Here is an 18147-nt window from a genome sequence, read left to right on the forward strand (position 1 = left end):
CTCCAGAGGCATGGAATGGATTGGGAATTGGGGGATTTAAATGCAACAAGATGAGAAGCCAAAAATGCTAAGACCTCCTGCTCTTGAAACCCCCAGAAATATTTCTCCACTCTGGGCTGGCTTCTTGGCTACCCCCCTTTATTTTATTCTACAGGCTTCAGGAGCAGGTCTTCTGCTTCTCTTTATCCTTCAAGTTCCTTTTGTTTTCCTCATGATTTGGATCCAGATATGTAATATCCTGATCTGAAGCAAGCAAAGCTTTTGTAAACTTTTTCAGGACTAACTGAAACGGACGACTTGGGAGTAAAAAGAGTCTTGTATCCTATCCCCATATCTCCTTTCTTTTCCATGAGGAACAAAGGCCATTCACAGAGGGCTTTTAAAAGGATGAGCTACATGAAGAACCCCAATCAGATTTATCCGCAGTCCAGAGTAAACCAGACTCAAGGTTGGCTGTTTGGGGGCATTTCTTCAAAGATGTGAAGCAAGTGCTGTGATATGAGATAGGCGCAAACAGAGGAAAGAGGAGTGGAATGGGGGTGGGGGGGGTGGGTTGCAGACAAGAACAGGGCTGGGGCTGCAAAAACAGCTGCAGCCCCTGAGGTAGGGAGGGAATGGGTTGGGAGAAGAAGCCTTGGTGGTTTCCTTTCTTGCCCTCAATCCCTGCGCCCTTGTCCTCAGACCAGCCCTGCATGGGGCCTGGTAGCATCCTGAGAAGTGGGGATTGGCTATGGGAGGTGGAAGACCAGGCTCTGTAGCTTTGAGGAAAGAAAGAGGGAAATCCCTGCTGGGTGAAAAGAGAGCTACTGAAGCCACCTCGCTCTCCATTCAGCTAACCATTCACATGTGATAGACAGTTGTTAAGTTGCCATGATCAAAATTGGAACTTCTGTTTGCTTTAACCTTTGTTTCTGAAATATTAACAGAAAACTATGAAAAGCATGGACTCTTTAATTAAGCACTGAACTAGGTTTTAGGAAAAGACAATTAGTTTTCCTGGTTCACCCACAACAAATCCTTAGCCATTTCCAAGGTGAGCCTTGGTGAGCCTCCAAGGTGGGTCCTGTGCACATGTCCTCCACCACTAACGCTCCTGATATAGGCTCAGTCAGCATCCATGGGCCCTCTTTTCCCCAGCACAGGCAGCCAGTGCCACACCCTTTATGCACCAATGATTACACAACTTCAGAGGAAAGGAAACAGCCACCATCACAAAAAGTATGGGCACTCCTGAGCTCTAGGATCTCTGTGTGTGGTGAGAACTGCTATTCTTTTTGAACATAATTTTAAAAATGATAAAGCTACCTTTAGCACTTAACTCATATGGTAAGAGAATAAAATGACTCCTTGGTTTTACTCCTAAGCCTCCCAGAAAATAAACAAAGCCCCGGTTTTTTTAAAGGAAAAATAATATCAATTTTGAAGCATGGTTGCAAACATTAGCATGGTGTTATCATGCATAGTTAAGTAGGAAATGTAGAGGAGGGCAGCTGCAACCAGTACTTTTTGGCCCTGGTCTTTGAGAGTTCTCCTTGCCACAGGCAGAACTTAACAAGAAAAAAAATAGTCGTTATGAAATATTAGGTTGAATCATACAAAATTGCTGATATTCTATATTTTGACTTAAAAACATAGCAATTTCATGTAGTTCAAACTAATAACTAGTTAGAAGCTTATTAACTTTTTAGAAACTTATAATGTAGAAGATGTTCTTAATACTTTTAATTACATTTCAGAGTTCAGTAACATTATGAGAGGTGAATAATTCTTTAATTTGTATTATTTAATTAAAACTTAATACGCACCACTGGAGATTAATTTTTCTTTCTATATTGAAAGAGCTGAGGACTTATTTTGTTTACTGAGCATGAGTTATGGCCTGGAGGGGCAGATTTAAAATTGATTCCAAGAAATTGTAACCAGGAAACACTTGGTGTCTGTGTTTCCTAAATTTCCATTCTACTCCAGTTCTGTGGATAATGTGTATAAGACAGTAACTAGAGGACATGAATAATGTGATCTCATAACCTGAGAATACATCTTATGAGTTCTCACAATTACTCTGCTTATAAGTAGGGGCAGGTGCCTATCAGCCATACTTCTACATTCTTTCCAGGAACATCCCAGTACTCCAGGGAGCTCACCTAAATCATAAAATTACAGTTAACTAGAGTCACAAATTTAATCAAGGTCTCACCCTCTCCCCAGCACATGGCTCCAGATTCCTCAGAGCAGTAGCATTGGAACAAGGGCTTGCCCCCAAGTCTTTCATGTACTCACTCATTCTTCAGATATTTTTTGAGCACTGGCCATGGCATAAGCACTTCCTGGTGGTGTTGATATAGTAGAAAGCAAGACCAACAACGACCCTGCTCCTGTGGAGCTGACATTCTATGCTTTGAGATACTCGATCCATAAACAAACAAGAAAAATATGAGACAGGAACCAATGCTGCGTAAATAATTCAAATGGAAAATTACTTTAGATGAGTTGGGCTGGGAGGTCTGCTTTGGGGAGGTGACATTTAAACTGAGATTTGAAGTAACAAGAAGGAGCGAGCTATGTGAAGCAGGCCAGGCTCGCATGAGGGTCCTATGGCTAGACTGACTCAGTGTGATCTAGAAACAAAAAGGACACTGTGGCTGGAGCACAGACATTGATAAAGTCCAAGAGTTTGGCAGAAGCCCAATTATGCAGGGCTTTGTAAGTCAAGGTAAAGACTTGTATTTTCTTTTATGTTCATTGGGAAGCCATTACAATTACAGCAGAAGAATTCTTGAAAGATATTTTATGATTAAGAGTAAAGAATTTATTTCAGAGAAGCAGAGTAAAGGCAGGGAAATAGTTTAAGAAGCTTTTATTGCAGTTTGGGTGAAAATGATGCTGACTTGAACTAAAGGCGATGGTGACAGAGATGAAGTTGATGAGTTTGGATATATTTTGAGGGTAAATATAGATATTTACTGATAGATAGAATGTGTCAGGAGAGAGAGTGAGAGAAATACAGGATAATCCCTATATTTAATGCTTAATTTACTGCAAAATGTGATCCAAGGACTGTGCCAGGCTGCAAGTTATTACCTCTTTGCCTTGAGATAAGTTCTGAAATTGAGAGTAACCATTAAGAAATTTTTATTGCAATTTGATGGAGAAACTTTATGTCTGTTGAATATTATAATTTTAAAAGGGGGCTTATATTTTGCATCTATTTTTTAATTTAATTTTTCTAGTAATTCCTTTTTTTTTTTTTTTTTCAAAATTTCCAATAGGAAATATTTTTAAAACCTAGGTTTTCACCATAGATAATATGAGAAACAATGACTTAACCAAGTGGACAAATAGTGATGCCATTTCCTGAGATGGAGAAGAGCGGGGTAGGGGCAGCTTTGGGGACAGAAACCAGGTGTGTGTTTTGGCTGTGATTAGCTTGAGATGCCCAGAAGGCACCAGTGCCCTGAGGTGTAGTAGATCACTGGGTATATGACTCTAGACTTGGGAAAGACAGCTAGAAGATAAGAGTTTGGGAGTCAACAATATACAGAAGGCATTTGAAGTTGTGAGAGTTGTTGAGATCACCTAAATCAGAAGAGTAGGAGCCAGCAAAGGAGACTGATAAGGAGTAGCTAGTGAAGTAGAAGGAAAATAGTATCAAGAAAACCAACAAAAGAAAATGGTTCAAAAAGGAGAAAATAGTCCATGTCTAATGCTGCTGATAGATCAAGTAAGGTAAGAACAGATAAGTGACAGCTGGATTTGGCAAACTTGGAGACCTCTGACAGTAGTAATCTCAGTGGAACAATAAGAACCAAAACTGAATAAGAGTAGGTTAGTGAAAGGATAGGATATGAGGTAATGATCCCATAACATTAGAAAATTATTTCTAATGGTTTTGTTGTGAGGGGAGCAAAGAGATGCAGGAATATGGATATGGGGTCAATGGAGATTTACATAAAATTAGTTATCCTCAAGTATGCCAATTATACTCAAGTATGTCCACTAGAGACAGGAAGTTGATGATACAGGTTTACATAAAAATGCAGTTTAGAATAGTTTTGTCAGGGAAGCAGATGTGGCTCGAGCAGTTGGGCACTCGCCTACCACATAGGAGGTTCCAGGTTTGGTTCCTGGTACCTCCTAAAGAAGATGAGCAAGACATGAGCTGATGCGACAGGCTAGCATGGTGAGTTGATGCAAAAAGATGACACAATGAAGAGATGGAAGGAGGAAAACACATTGAGGGATACAACAAGCAGAAAGCAGAGGTATCTCCAGCAATTAAGCTATTAGGTGTCTCCCTCCCACATGGGAGGTCCTGGGTTCAGTTCCCAGGGCCTCCTAAAAGGAAGATGAACACACAACTTAAAGACAGAGAGAGCAGACAGTGAGTGCAAATGAGGGGTGGGGGAGAAATAAATAAATAAATAAATCTTTTCTTTTTTTTTTTAAAGGATAGCTTTGCCAGAATACTATAAAGAAGCTCTACAATTGAAGTAGGCACTAATAGTAGTTATGAGAATTACATTCCATCTTCATTCCATTCCCTACAGGATTCCACTGGGGCTCCATGCTTAAGGTGAGGAATCAAGATTCACTAAAGCAGTTTGGGATTACAGGATAGGCCCTGAAATTCCCTTTTGTGCTCCATGGTGTGGAACTGGAAATGGAATATGACTGTGGGGTCTCATGGTATAAATCTAACATCTGAATCTTAAAAGGTTGCATCCCCAAATTATACCAATGGACAAGTTATTCCTCATTCATAGAAACTGAAATGTGTTTGCCATTTTAACAGGAGTACAAAATTTCAAGCTTTGAGCAGAGGCTGATGAATGAAATAGAGTTTCGCTTGGAACGTACCCCTGTTGATGAATCAGATGATGAAATCCAACATGATGAGATCCCCACGGGCAAGTGTATTGCTCCCATCCTTGACAAAAGACTCAAGCACTTCCGGGTCACAGAAGGCTCTCCAGTCACATTCACCTGCAAAATTGTTGGGATACCTGTTCCAAAGGTAGGGGAAGATAGCCAGTCAGTTGACCAACCAACAACCCAGAACTATAGTCCCTTCAAGAAAGTCTTATCAGACTCTATTATAGTTAAGTATCAAGAGAGGGAATGAAAACCAATGCCAGAAAATTAGCAAAGCCCAGGAAATTTGACTAAAAAGAGACCATCAGGAATAGGATCATGAAATAGGCCAAAAAGAAATATGACTATGGGCAAGTTAGAATTTTAATAAAAATTTCAAATAAATTTCTTAGTCATGATACTAATATTTTGTGCTATTAATTTTCTTGGCCAACAAACTCGCCAAATTTTTTTCTATTTGCTGTTTATTGAACATCCACAGGGTGCTTGCCGTTGTACTAAGGGAGCTATAATTGTATCATTACCATTAGATTGGGAAATGCCAAAAATGCCATATCATTATCGCAGGCTTCTGAAAAATCTTATGAGTCACCAGAATTTTTGGCAGTCAGCGGAGAGGATTTACACCCAGTGTGGGCTGTGACAGGAGATCTCTTCTTTCTGTTTTCACAAACATTAGCATGGCATTATCATGCATGGTTAAGTAGGAAATGTAGAGGAGGGCAGCTGTAACCAGTACTTCTTGGCCCCAGTCTTTGAGAGTTCTCCTTGCCACAGGCAGAACTTAACATGAAAAAATAACATATTTAAATTTTAGCTAGATAAGAAATATGGTGAGTTATTCCTGGTCTCATTTCACTTGGTGTAATAATGCATATTATCCTTTCAAGCAAGATGAGCTATTCTAGGCCCTGAGATTTGCAACTGCAGGAGACTTGAGTTTGTAAATAGGGTAGTGGGAGAAGATCTGGATTCCTGGTTTTCTTCTTTCTTTTCTTTCTTTCTTTTCTTCCTCCCTCCCTTCCTCCCTCCCTCCCCCTCCTTCCTTCCTTTTTTTTTCCCTGAAGAAACTTCTGGTCCATAGCATAGCTTTTTAACTAATCATTAAGAACAATTTAAAAATAGTCAAAAGCTTTATCTTAATACCAAATTATATTGGGCTTTTGACATATTACATATGTACAAGTGGAGAGGCATATGATAATGTCATTTTTAATAAGGTTTATAATTTATTTCTAAGTGCTTCGTAAGGGATGTTTCACTTGTAGTGATGGCAATTTGCCCTTGTCTCACCCACCCCCATTATTTTCTAAAGACGTATGCAATGGTATATATTCGCCTTGATTATCTTGCATTTCAGGTTTACTGGTTCAAAGATGGGAAGCAGATTTCTAAGAGAAATGAGCACTGCAGAATGAGCCGAGAAGGAGATGGGACATGCTCGCTACACATTGAATCCAGCACCAGTGATGATGATGGCAACTACACCATCATGGCTGCCAACCCCCAGGTGGAGAGGCAGGGTTCTGGGCTGTGCCACTGTCTTAGGAAGGACTGGTTGGTGTCACTGGGAATGAAACCTTGAGAAGTGCAAATTACTAAGGATTGCTGAGGAAAATGAATGAGCATCATTGTGATTGTGTGTAACTAGTGTACAATATCAATCTAAAAGATTTTTTTAAAAAAGATGAGTTAGGGACCAATGGGCCACTCAACCCTTCAGCCTATGTCAAAGGACAGTATCTATCTACTACGTATACCTCCCAGACCTTTTGGGCTAAATTTTGTATTTATCAGCTCATTGACTTTCTTGAAGAAAACTTTTTCTGTCAGAGAATGATTTGTTGTTTCCATTCTTTCAAGAACAGGAAAATAAAGAACTTGTGAATGTCAATCAAACACCCATATACTTATTTTTTTGGTAAATGTTAGAAAGCCATATCTTTCACTTTCTTTTTCTGAATGAGGTCAAGACTTAAAATTTTCCTAAACGATATGGCCAGCTATCTTCACCTACTATTAGAAAAGTACTATAATTTCTACTCTTATCCACACAGATTGAAATGATAGTTTTGAAGATAATCTTTACTGAAGAAAGTATAAAACACTTGGCCATGCTCTCTCTACATGTGACTGCAAATAATGTTAATGGCACAATAATTCAATTTTTTTTACATTTGTTCTCTATTCATTTCTCAACTTAAAAATGAAAGTCATCACAATACTCTTAAAAACCCAAACTGAAATACTAACTGTGATTTAAGGAATCATATTGTTCATAATGTTCTAGTCCAGAGAATATTTATATAAATTGAAAAACAACGTTCATAATGTTCTAGTCCAGAGAAAATATATGTGAATTGAAAAAAGTGTGGAAGTCTTCTTGTTTAAATCTTCTTGTCATTTTCTGTTTTTCAGGGGAGAATCAGCTGTTCTGGTCACTTAATGGTACAGAGTTTACCCATTCGTAGTCGACTAACCCCTGCTGGTCAGTATCACAGGTAAAGATAAATTAAGAATCTCCTTTTTTTCTTCCCTTACCAACATCCACCCACAACAATGAGCACCAAACCACTTGGGTACTAAGTGTTAAAGTATGGGCCTTCCCCTGCAGAATCACCATCACCTGGGACCTTGTTGGAACTACAGAATCCTAGACCCCAGACCATACTTAGTGAATCAGAATCTGCATTTTAACAAGATCCCAGGTGATTCATAGCACATTAAAGTTTGAGAAGTACTGCTTTAGGGCACATTTTTAATGTTGCAAAATATTTGTAACCATCAGTAGCCTCTGTGCACAGAACATGAAAATCAAACCCTTTGAATTAAATTGCCATCTTTTCTTTAATAAGACAAAACTTTTCGTGATTATATTTATATAAATCAATAGGGATTGTATTTTTTGTTTTGTTTTGACTTTATGGGCCATATATTTTTAATATATTTTTATTTTCTTCCTTTTGATTTTACTAACCACTTAAAAGAAAAAACCTGGCTTCTCTTTGATTTTTCTAGTGCCATGAAGCCTTAGCAAAGCATTCTGCAGTTGCTGACACAGATGAATTAAATGTGACTTACCAAAGGAACAAAAATAGTGACCCATGTTTCAGATACAGAATTTCACCACCGTTGCAACTATACCTTCTTTTTTTTTTAAGAACAGCTGTTATGGTTGGTCAGTTTTATCCAGTTTAAGTCATAGTTACCTTTAATAGCCTGTCCTAATTTATAGTCAGGTTAAATTTTATTACTCAGAGAAGACACAGGAATTGTAGTTGCCTTGTACTAGATAATAAACAGGACTTCTTCTTTGGCTCTCTTTTTGAGGTTTGGATTGAATACTGATTTATATGTTTATTTTGAAGACTTCTGAACAACTGGTGAAACCCAAGGTGACGGGAGCTGAGCTACTTAAGCCAGATGACTTCAAAGAGAAAAGCTAGAGCCTGTTTAGTTGATTACCAATCTCACAAGATAATCCTACAGTGTAGGAGATATTTAACACTTTTTTTTCACATCACCTCCACACCATTATCTTTATCATATATTTATGGTCCAAAAATCCTCCTCCCCTCCTCAAAAAAATCTATTCTCCAGGTCCAATAAATTTCTATTGTCATAAGTTCAGGAGTTAGTTTCTATACTTGATGCCTGAGCATGCTTGTTGTTACAGGGGAAGATCCCGAGTGCAAGAAAGAGACAAAGAGCCCCTCCAGGAACGCTTTTTCCGACCACATTTCCTGCAGGCTCCTGGGGATATGGTAGCTCACGAGGGGCGCCTTTGTCGGCTGGACTGTAAGGTAGATGTTAGCCCCTATTCTTGGTTCCAGATCTGTTTATATTTTTCATTTGTTTGTTGGTATTTGTTTTTATTCGTTACATTTTGTGATATTTTTCTTTCTCAGGGAAAGAAAGAATGGGAAAGGGAGAGAGATTTTTTTCCATAAAGTTCTTTTGGAACATTTAATTTTCTTTAACTCTAGCCAATACCAGGTGAAAGTATTACATGAAAATTTAAAGTCTTTGTATCTATCTCTACCTTAATAAAAATGACATGGATATTGTATCAAGTTAACTCTGTTTTTAAACAACGACCAAAGGGGTGATATAATTCAAACATTTTCCATATGATACCCAGAAAGTCTTTTTAACTATAAAGTCAAAAATGTGATTTTTGCATCCTTTGACTGAATTGTTTTGAGGTGTAGCCTTTGAAAAAATTATAGTCATAAAGATTGCTCCAAGAAACTTATATCAACTCTTCTGCTCCAGACAAAGATGAGAAATGCTATAGAAAATTCAGGTGCAAATTAGGGAAGGCTTGAGGTTAGATGTTCATAAAGAGTCCACCTCTACCAGTGGTGCTTGCTTTCTCATTGGCTGCCTGAATAATATTCAGGGTTGACTGTTACTTCCCCCACTCTATATCCTAAAAGATACTGATAAAAGAATCCCCTGAGATTCCAATATAATTTGGTAAGTATGCATTGGGATTTTTTTAAGTCCCCCAGGATGCAACAAAGTTTGATCTGCTCTTAACTCTTAGCTATCTCATGGCTTATAAGGTATGTAAGGAATATATATATCACCTTTGAAATTGATACTGAAGGACTATTTTATCTACCTACCTATTTATATAACTTCCTAATACTTATTTATTCTAATCTAGGATATAATTTAAAAGATTAATCATGATCTGAATAGGGATCAAAATGCTGTTCAATTTAAATTCATGTGGCAATAAATACATAAAATATATAAAATAAAATATGCAATCAATTCTGGGTATACCTCAATATATTTATCACCCAAATACAGACCGTCTATGTGTGGAATATATAGTAAACCTTCAAACCAACTCTCTTTTCTCACTTGCCAGTGGATATGGAAGAACTTGGCTGCAGACAGGTACCCACCAGCTCTGGCTGTGCAAAGGTGGGGAGTCCCTGCCTCCCTTTGCTGCCAGACATTATCCTCCAAACTCCTCTGCTCCTGCTGCTCCTGCAGAGTCGTTTCTCACCACCCCCATGTTTTCTCTCACTATCTATTTGGTGCCAGACAAGGATGAAGAATTCAGTCACCAAATAAATCTGTCTGTCATCAGTCTGTCATTTGCCTCAGCTGTCCTGTTGTTTATTAGGTAAGTGGCTTACCACCCCCAGAGCTGACGTGGCTGCTCAATGGCCAACCTGTGCTACCAGACGCCTCCCACAAGATGCTGGTCAGGGAGACCGGAGTCCACTCCCTGCTCATTGACCCACTCACTCAACGTGATGCGGGGACCTATACATGCGTTGCTACCAACAAAACTGGACAGAATTCCTTTAGCCTGGAGCTCACTGTAGTAGGTAAGGTTTGCTGCTGAGACCAATAAACATAACTCTCTCCAAAGTTATTGTTGAAATATGCAGAGCCTCTGACAGTTCCTTAGTCCTTTGCCCCACCAACTCCAACCTCAGTTTCCCCTTCACTGGAGGAAGGGCCAATATTTCCTACAAGTTTTCTCTAAAGATATGTAGATAAGCTAAACGCTTAATGTGGTACTTCATGCATATTATAGGTACAATATATGGAAGCCTTTATAATAGCCAATTAGTTAATTGACAGCCATTTAGTTCAGGTCCCTTGCCCTATAGTCCATTATTCCTATAACATACCTGGCTCTTCCTGCCCCTCTTTAAGCTTCTAAGTCTTTACATCTGGAATGCCCTTCTCTGCCTGGCAACCTTCTACTCATCCTCTAAGGCCTAACTCAAATGTCCCTGCCAAGGCACAGTGGACCCACGAAGCATAGCCACTCCTTCCCATCCACCTCTGGGTTTCACAACACTGTGAAAAGGACAGACTCAGAGCACTTATGGCCTTTTATGTAATTGTTCACTTCCCTTGCCTCCCTGAGGAGACTGAGCTTCTGAGCCCAGAGACTCTGGCTTGTTCCATATATCTCCAGCGCCTGACTCAGGGCCTAGAACATAGAAGGTACTCAACAAATGTCAAATCCATTACTAAACAAATGTGATGAATAAACCTTATAAGATGATATGAACAAAACACTACAATACCTACAGGTTAGGACAACAAGGAATAGTCACTTGCCTCATGGAACAGTAATCCAGCCTGAAGTAGATTTCAGAATGTACGAATTTTAGTACCTGCCTTTTCCTGCTGCCTCTTGATCTTGGCCCAAAAAGGAAATCAGTTTGGCCCCAAAAGATATAGCAGCTGCAGCATGCTAATCTTCTGTAGACTAGGGGCTATTGCCACAAGGTATCTTTTTCCTTTTCTCACTCTTAATTTGTTTTCACCAACAGAATAAGAAAATCCCACTTTGCAAGGATTGTAGACATTTACCTTCTTTCTACTACTTTGCTAAAATTTTGACTCTGGAACCCTTAGATATGCCTTAATGGTACTGGCAAGGAAAAAAAAACCTCCTTAGGAATCATACTTTTGCATTAAAAATAAAAAAGATTCTTTGACCTTTTCTGTAGATACAAATTCCTCCTAAATAACAAGTTTGGGGAAATTAATATATTTTCTACAAAATAAGCCCCTCTAAAAAAAGAAAAAGGATCTATTTTAATACTAGAAAATGTTCATTCTCAAAATTTAGTGTTGATCAGTAAAAGAAAATCATCTAATTCCACATCAACCATGTGCATCCCATGTATGCAATCCAATTCCTTAAATGCTACCTCACATAAAATGTGCAGAGATGGCTATTCCCAGTGCTTTTTTTTTTTTTTTAATCATTTTTGGAACTCTTTTCAAAGCAGAGAGCCTCAATAAGAGGTTATAAGAAATGTTCTGAGAAGGTGTGTGCCCACTCTGGTTAATCCCAGAATTACAGTGTTTGAGACATGAACATCAAAGCACTTACTATTCAAACAAAAAACAGCCTTTCTCTTGTTCAGCCAAAGAAGTGAAGAAAGCACCTGTGATCCTGGAGAAACTGCAGAACAGTGGTGTTCCAGAAGGCCACCCAGTGAGACTCGAGTGCCGTGTGATAGGCATGCCCCCGCCCGTGTTCTACTGGAAGAAAGATAACGAGACCATTCCTTTCACCAGGGAGAGGCTCAGGTACAGCACCCACCCATGTTCAAAGGGATGTCCAAGTTCAATGGGGCTTGCTGGGCCACCCAAAAGTGTCTTTACTTTTGAATCTGGCTTGTTTCATTTAGCACAATGCATTGGAGGTTCATCCATGTTATTGCATGTATCAAGAAAATAGTCCTTTTTATGGCAGAATGGTAGTTCATTTTATGGATACTCTACAGTTTTAAAACCTTCATTTTTAAAGTTTAGACATATACCGGGAATTTATGAAGATCCTGCATATGTTTTTGTCATGTACGTTCAGTCATAATAGTATCCAGAAAATTTTTGAAACTAAGAAGTTAAAACATTATGGAGGTTATATCCTTTTCCATCTATCACTAATTGGTTGTTCTTAAGGTAACCTTAAAGTTACACTTCCTTGTAGTGAGTGCCTTGCTTTATTTCCCCTAACCAATCTTATTTCTTTGCCATTTTGATTTTATACCACAAAGGGGCAAGCAAGCAACGGGATCTTGAATACTAAAGATCAGCTTAGAATTATTTCTTCATAGTAAACTTAATTTGTTCTGGAGCACGTTGTAGCTGTTAGGTTTTACAGAATTTTTATATCCAAGAACTCTACTTACAGCTGAGGATTTTTCTCTGGTAAAACTAAAACGAGAATAGAGAATATTCTTGGCTTAATACTTCAGGCTAAATAATGCAACATGTTAAACTAGATTAAAAGTATTGTATTAGGTAAATTAACTCTCGTGTCCCTCATCAACTGAGGGTCTAAACTTAAAAATGTGGTTTTACTGGGCAAAAAATTCAATACCTGTAAAGTGCATTCCTGGGACAGCTGGCAGCTGGAGTGACTGCTCAGGCTCTGAACTCTGGGCACCACCTCAGCATAGTCCTTAATGAGAGGAAGAAGCCTCTAGGATGGGAAAAGCCTCAGACTCGAAGAGCACAGAATCTTCCCCTCGTCTTTGGTGAAGAATATGCCTGTCATTTTTACTGTAAGAATAGGGCATCTTGATATGTTCAAGCCACAGTTACTTGTTTCTGGAAAGCTACACACTTGGAAGCACCTGACTGGCCCTAACAAAACATAAAACTCACTGTGATTATAACTATGTCATAAGTATTTATGGTTTTCATGACCCTGCTTTCTCCCATGTACATGTCTCTGCTCATGACATTCCTTCTTTGGGAATTGTCTCCCCAGCATCTACCACCCTCACATATCAGTCCACCTCCCTAATATCTGCTAACCCTCAAGGCTCAGCTCCAACATCAAAAGAATAGAACCTTTGCTTCATTCCTCTCAGCTGTCCAGGTCTGACTTAATATTCTGCTGGCACACTTTCTCACATCGCCATAATTTTTAGTATTATGGGTTTAACTCTCCCTCTCCCCAACTAGACTATAAGTATCTTGAGAGAAGGAACTGCATCTTGTTTATCTCTATATGTTCCAACTCACAACACCCAAAACAATGCCTTTTATCTAGTAGGCATTTTTTGTAGGATGAATGAATTATGAATAAATAAATGTATTTTCATTGCTGTCAATGGCATCCTAATACGACTCTGCCTCCAAACCAGGCTCAATGACCATTCAAACTGGTTTTCTCACCACTGTCAGAGAGATCTGTTTGTGCATTTTGCCTTGTTATTCAATTCCCTGAGAACTTGTTCCATTTTTTCCATTCTTTTCTGTTTTCCTGTGTTTTCCAGTTCAGATGTTCTGTCCTCAAAACCACTAATTCTCTCTTTGAGCAATTCAAATCAGTTGTTATGTGCCTCTAAAGTATTTTTTCCTTTTTTTTTTTTGAGGAGGTACTGGGGATTGAACCTGGGACCTTGCACATGTAAAGCACACTCTCTATTCCTGAGCTACACCTGTTCTTCTAATGTATTTTTAATCTCATCCATTGTGTTTTTCATTCCCATAAGCTCTGTTACTTTTCTTTCAGGCTCTCAAATTGTTCTTTATGCTCACCCAGTGCCTTCTTAATATCCTTTATCTCTTTAGTCTTATTTTCCTTCAATTCTTTGAATTGATTTAAGAGATTTATGTGATTATCATTGATTAGTTATCTTAAATCCCATATCTCATCAGGATATTTGGTTTGTTCCTTTGGCTGTGCCATCTCTTCCTATTTCCTAGCATGGCTTGTAATTTTTTGCTGATGTCCAGGCATCTGAATATGTTGGTGAATTTACTCTGATGGTCAATTTCTCTCTTTTGCCTAGTATTTTTTTTTTCCCCCACAGCTCTTCTTTGATTTTTTAATTCAACTTATTCTGAGTCTTTACAGTTGCCCAGATTAAGTTATCAAAATCAGACCAGGGACTCACTAATAGGAAGCAGATTTTCTCCCAGGAGTTGGGGCTAAAGAAAGACCTAAAAGCAGTTTTTTTCCTTGCAACTTCCTGATTGGCCAGCAGATGGTGCTTGTTAGCAAACCTTTCCAGGGAGATGTTTCTTTCAAACTCTGCTTTCCTGTGTGTCTGGTCTGGCCAGAACTGATATTCAAAGCAAGCTCTGCTGATCTAATTCACTGAAGAGAAACCCTCTCTGCTCTCCAACACACATACCCTCTTCCCTTTTAACAGCTGACAGGGAGGAAGACATCTCTGTTCCCTTCTCAGTCAACTGCAGTGAGCCAGGGGTTTTATCCAGGCTTAATGTCTTGAGGGTGGAAGGTGGGTGCCTGTTCCAGTTGCTACAGTGGTTTAGTAACTCACGGTTGTCATTCTGGTTCTTTGTCTCTCTGTTCCTCTCTTTCCTGGGGGGTTGCACAGCACTGCCTTGGTCTACTGTCCCCAACACAGGTCCCTCAAACAGTTCCTGGCCCTTTCTCCATTGTTTTTGTGAAAGAGTTGAGCCCTGCCTGCCTACTCTGCCACCATCTTCCCAGAATTCCCCAGAGACATCTTTTTAAAATGCAAACAAATCACTTCATCTCCTGCTGAAAATACATCAGGGGTTTCTATCACCTGAAGGGGAGAATCCCAACCCTATACCATGCATGGCACATGTGGGTCTTCATAACCTCTCTTCTTTGTCCCACCACCTGCCATCCACACAGGCACTCCACCCTCAACCATAATGGACATGCCCTGCTTTCTCTCATAACATGATGCCTTTGTACTGGCTGTTCCATCACCTGGAACACCCTCCTCCCCAGCTCCGTGGTGAGTTCCTACCCAAACTTTGTGACTCAACTCAAGCACATCTGAGAAACTTTCTCTGCTCCCTCAGAATAATTTCCCCTCTACCTGCCCAGAGCACCTTTCCCATGTCTTTGTTCTAGCACTTATCTCATCCTATTTATTTACGTTTATTACTCTACCACTAAACTAAGTCTGTATATTGATATCATCTGGGGAATGTCTAAAATTCTTAATGCCTGATTCCCAACCTGAGAGTCTGATGTCTTCGGTCTGGAATGTAACCTGGGGTTCCAATGCATAGCCAAAGTTGAGAACCACTGATGTAGGAAAACAGAAGGAAGAGCATGCTGCTTTCCTTGTTAACTATATTAAGCTAAACGCTGCATATGCCCAGCTGATTACATTAGGACATGCCATCTCCATGTTGTCAGGTCATCTAGCTATCTCTGGGCCCTTATTTTTGTCTACTTTTCCCATAGCTTCCTAACTAGAGTTGTTGCTGAAACTTTCAAACCTTATTTGGAAAAGAGATTTTTCCAGACTTTAGTTGTGAAAAGTCAGTATACCCCTAGTGAAGAGGAGTTAGAGTAGAGCTGGAGCAATGGGGAGCACAAGAGCCCGTCTCAGCCATGGCTGCATTTGTTTTAAGCTAAATTCTCCTTTCCTTCACCTGGGGACCAGGAGGGAATGGAAAGCACCACCCAGCTTGATTTATTCTAGTTTTCCTGAGTCCTAAACCAACAAGGAAATTTCTGCCCCCAGCTGATACATGGATATCTTCTTTTTTTTCTCCAGTATGCACCAGGACACAACAGGGTATGTCTGCCTCCTCATCCAGCCAGCCAAGAAATCAGATGCTGGCTGGTATACATTGTCAGCCAAGAACGAAGCCGGCATCGTGTCGTGCACTGCAAGGCTGGATATTTATGGTAGGTGTGATGTCATTACTTGAACATCTACATGTGATAGGCAGCACTAAAAATCTTTCATTTAGGGATAGGTGAAGTATTTTTCCATAAATGAATTGGTTAGATTATATTTCAGTGCTTAAGAGATGGATTTTTAAAGTAATCTCATCCCTAGCCTCCTCAGATCTTCTGTACAAAGTTTTACACTTTACTGTGAGCTTATCCTTCTGCACAGAGAAGAGCTTACATGTGTTTGCATTTCTGAACATTCAGCATCTTCATGCAAATTCTCTGCTGTCTCAGGCCACCCACTGAAGCCTGTCATTCCCCAACAGTGCCACAACCAGCAGAATTTTCTGGACCCTATTCATTTGTTTATTCATTCAACAAATATTTATTGCACCAATCCCACATTCAAACCTCCCTATTATTAGAGATCCTCCCTAATAATAATATTAAATGACATTTGTATAGTGCCTTGCAATTTACAAAGTGTTATCCCTGGATATTCCCAAACCAGTGGGATCACTGTAATTATTGTTAACCTCATGTAAATGCTGAAGAAACTGAGACAGCAACTGTGTCCATCTGGGGCACAAATTCAGGTCCTTGTGTCATTCCTTTGAGAAAGGTTTCTAATTTTCTAAATGGTTTAATAAATTAATCTTTATGAATGCATTTGTGGACTCTGCTCTCCTCCTCTCTAATTTTTTACATTCACTAGCATTTTTGGAGAATATTTCTTAACTCAAAAGAGTGATTCTTTTTTTCTCTAATTGGTTAGATCAAGACATTTCTTATTGATTTAACATGGTTAACAAACAAACAAAGAGCAACTCTGCCTGGAACCTGAGGTCTTTGCTAGTTATAGGTCTTCCCCAGGTGTCTCCCTTTATTAAGTACCATACAAGAAAGGCCTTTGCCTGCCATTTTCCCTAGGTCCAGTTTTTGAAAGAAAAAATATAGCTTTTAAGTTATTTTTCCTTATTCTTGAACTTGAAAAGAAATTCAACTGTGGGGCAAGCTGACACTAAAATACTTTCCCTTAGAAAGTAGGGGAAGAGAAAGACCAGTGGTGTGTTTCTTAGTCTAGGCCAAATCCTTTAACCATTTCCCATACTGCCACATGTGAGAAGGCAGTAGGTCTCCTCCTAAGAAACTCAGGACCAATATATCCTGAAACAGATGACTCTTGTTCCAATCCTGCCTTCCATTGTTAGAGTCCCCAGGTCAGTTTTCCCTGGCTCACCTCTCCCCAATTTCCTTTCCTGATTCTACACCATCTACAATAGGAGGTACTATTTCCTTGGTTAGCACTTGGTTGGGGGGGTGCGGTTGAGGATGGGGAATTGAGGGCTTAGGGTACAAGCAATTTCCTATGACCCCACCTACCCACTTTCTGCCTGTCTGAGGAATGAGGAAGATAGACTCGCTTCTCTCTTCCATAGAAGGGTTTCTAATACAAGGAAGACAGGTGTCAGAGAGAGAGGAGCAAGGCCAAGGGATAGAGGGGGCTGAAGAGAGAGACTCGACTTTTTAGCTGTTCAGGGTGGGCCTTACAGGACTGAGTGCTGTTCTTTAGTAGAATCACTATAGGCTTTGTCCTCAGTTTTGTGGCTTCAGAAATTTGATTTAGAGGAATTTAGACTGTGAAAAACTGATTTAAAACCATGATGTTGATAAAGTAAAGGATAAATTTATAAACCAAAACACTAATGTGCAAATTCACACTAGGGGCCATACCTTTCTAGGACCCAGAGCACCAGTGCACCCCTTCTCTTGCATCCCCTCCTCCCTATCGAGGTACTTGGGAGGCCTAATCAGGTAATTTCCAAATCAGAAACAACTGGGACTGTTCAAGTCTAAGGATCATGTCTGCTAAACACAGGTCTTCTTTGGACAGTGCTTGGTAAATATGGAAACTCTAGTAAGTTTTCGCTTGTCTCTGCAGTATGATTGATTGCACTTTTCCATCTTCTTGCTATAAGTCCTCAGAATGTGGTCAGTACTGGCTGACAAGGTGATTAGGACATGAGGTAGTTCTTTTGTAAAGGGCCGAGTCCATCTTTTGGCTTCCACTTCTGCAGGTTCTTTGTCTTCACCTTCCCAAGTGCCTCCCTTGAAAGTCTACAACCCTTTAT

General features: G+C 39.6%; 1 protein-coding gene across 2 annotated transcripts in view; it reads left to right on the forward strand.

Moving 5' to 3' along the window:
• The window catches only part of MYPN (myopalladin), a 123559-nt gene that overhangs the window by 96629 nt on the left and 8783 nt on the right, over nt 1-18147 (forward strand). For both annotated transcript variants that reach the window (XM_023592307.3, XM_058298922.2), the window contains exons 13-19: nt 4793-5014; nt 6233-6382; nt 7291-7373; nt 8549-8675; nt 10016-10223; nt 11790-11955; nt 15894-16027. In XM_023592307.3, the coding sequence (XP_023448075.2) occupies nt 4793-5014; nt 6233-6382; nt 7291-7373; nt 8549-8675; nt 10016-10223; nt 11790-11955; nt 15894-16027 (1090 nt within the window). The remainder of the gene's footprint in view (nt 1-4792; nt 5015-6232; nt 6383-7290; nt 7374-8548; nt 8676-10015; nt 10224-11789; nt 11956-15893; nt 16028-18147) is intronic.

The sequence above is a fragment of the Dasypus novemcinctus genome, chromosome 6, assembly GCF_030445035.2.
Source record: "Dasypus novemcinctus isolate mDasNov1 chromosome 6, mDasNov1.1.hap2, whole genome shotgun sequence".
Taxonomy (NCBI): Eukaryota; Metazoa; Chordata; class Mammalia; order Cingulata; family Dasypodidae; genus Dasypus; species Dasypus novemcinctus.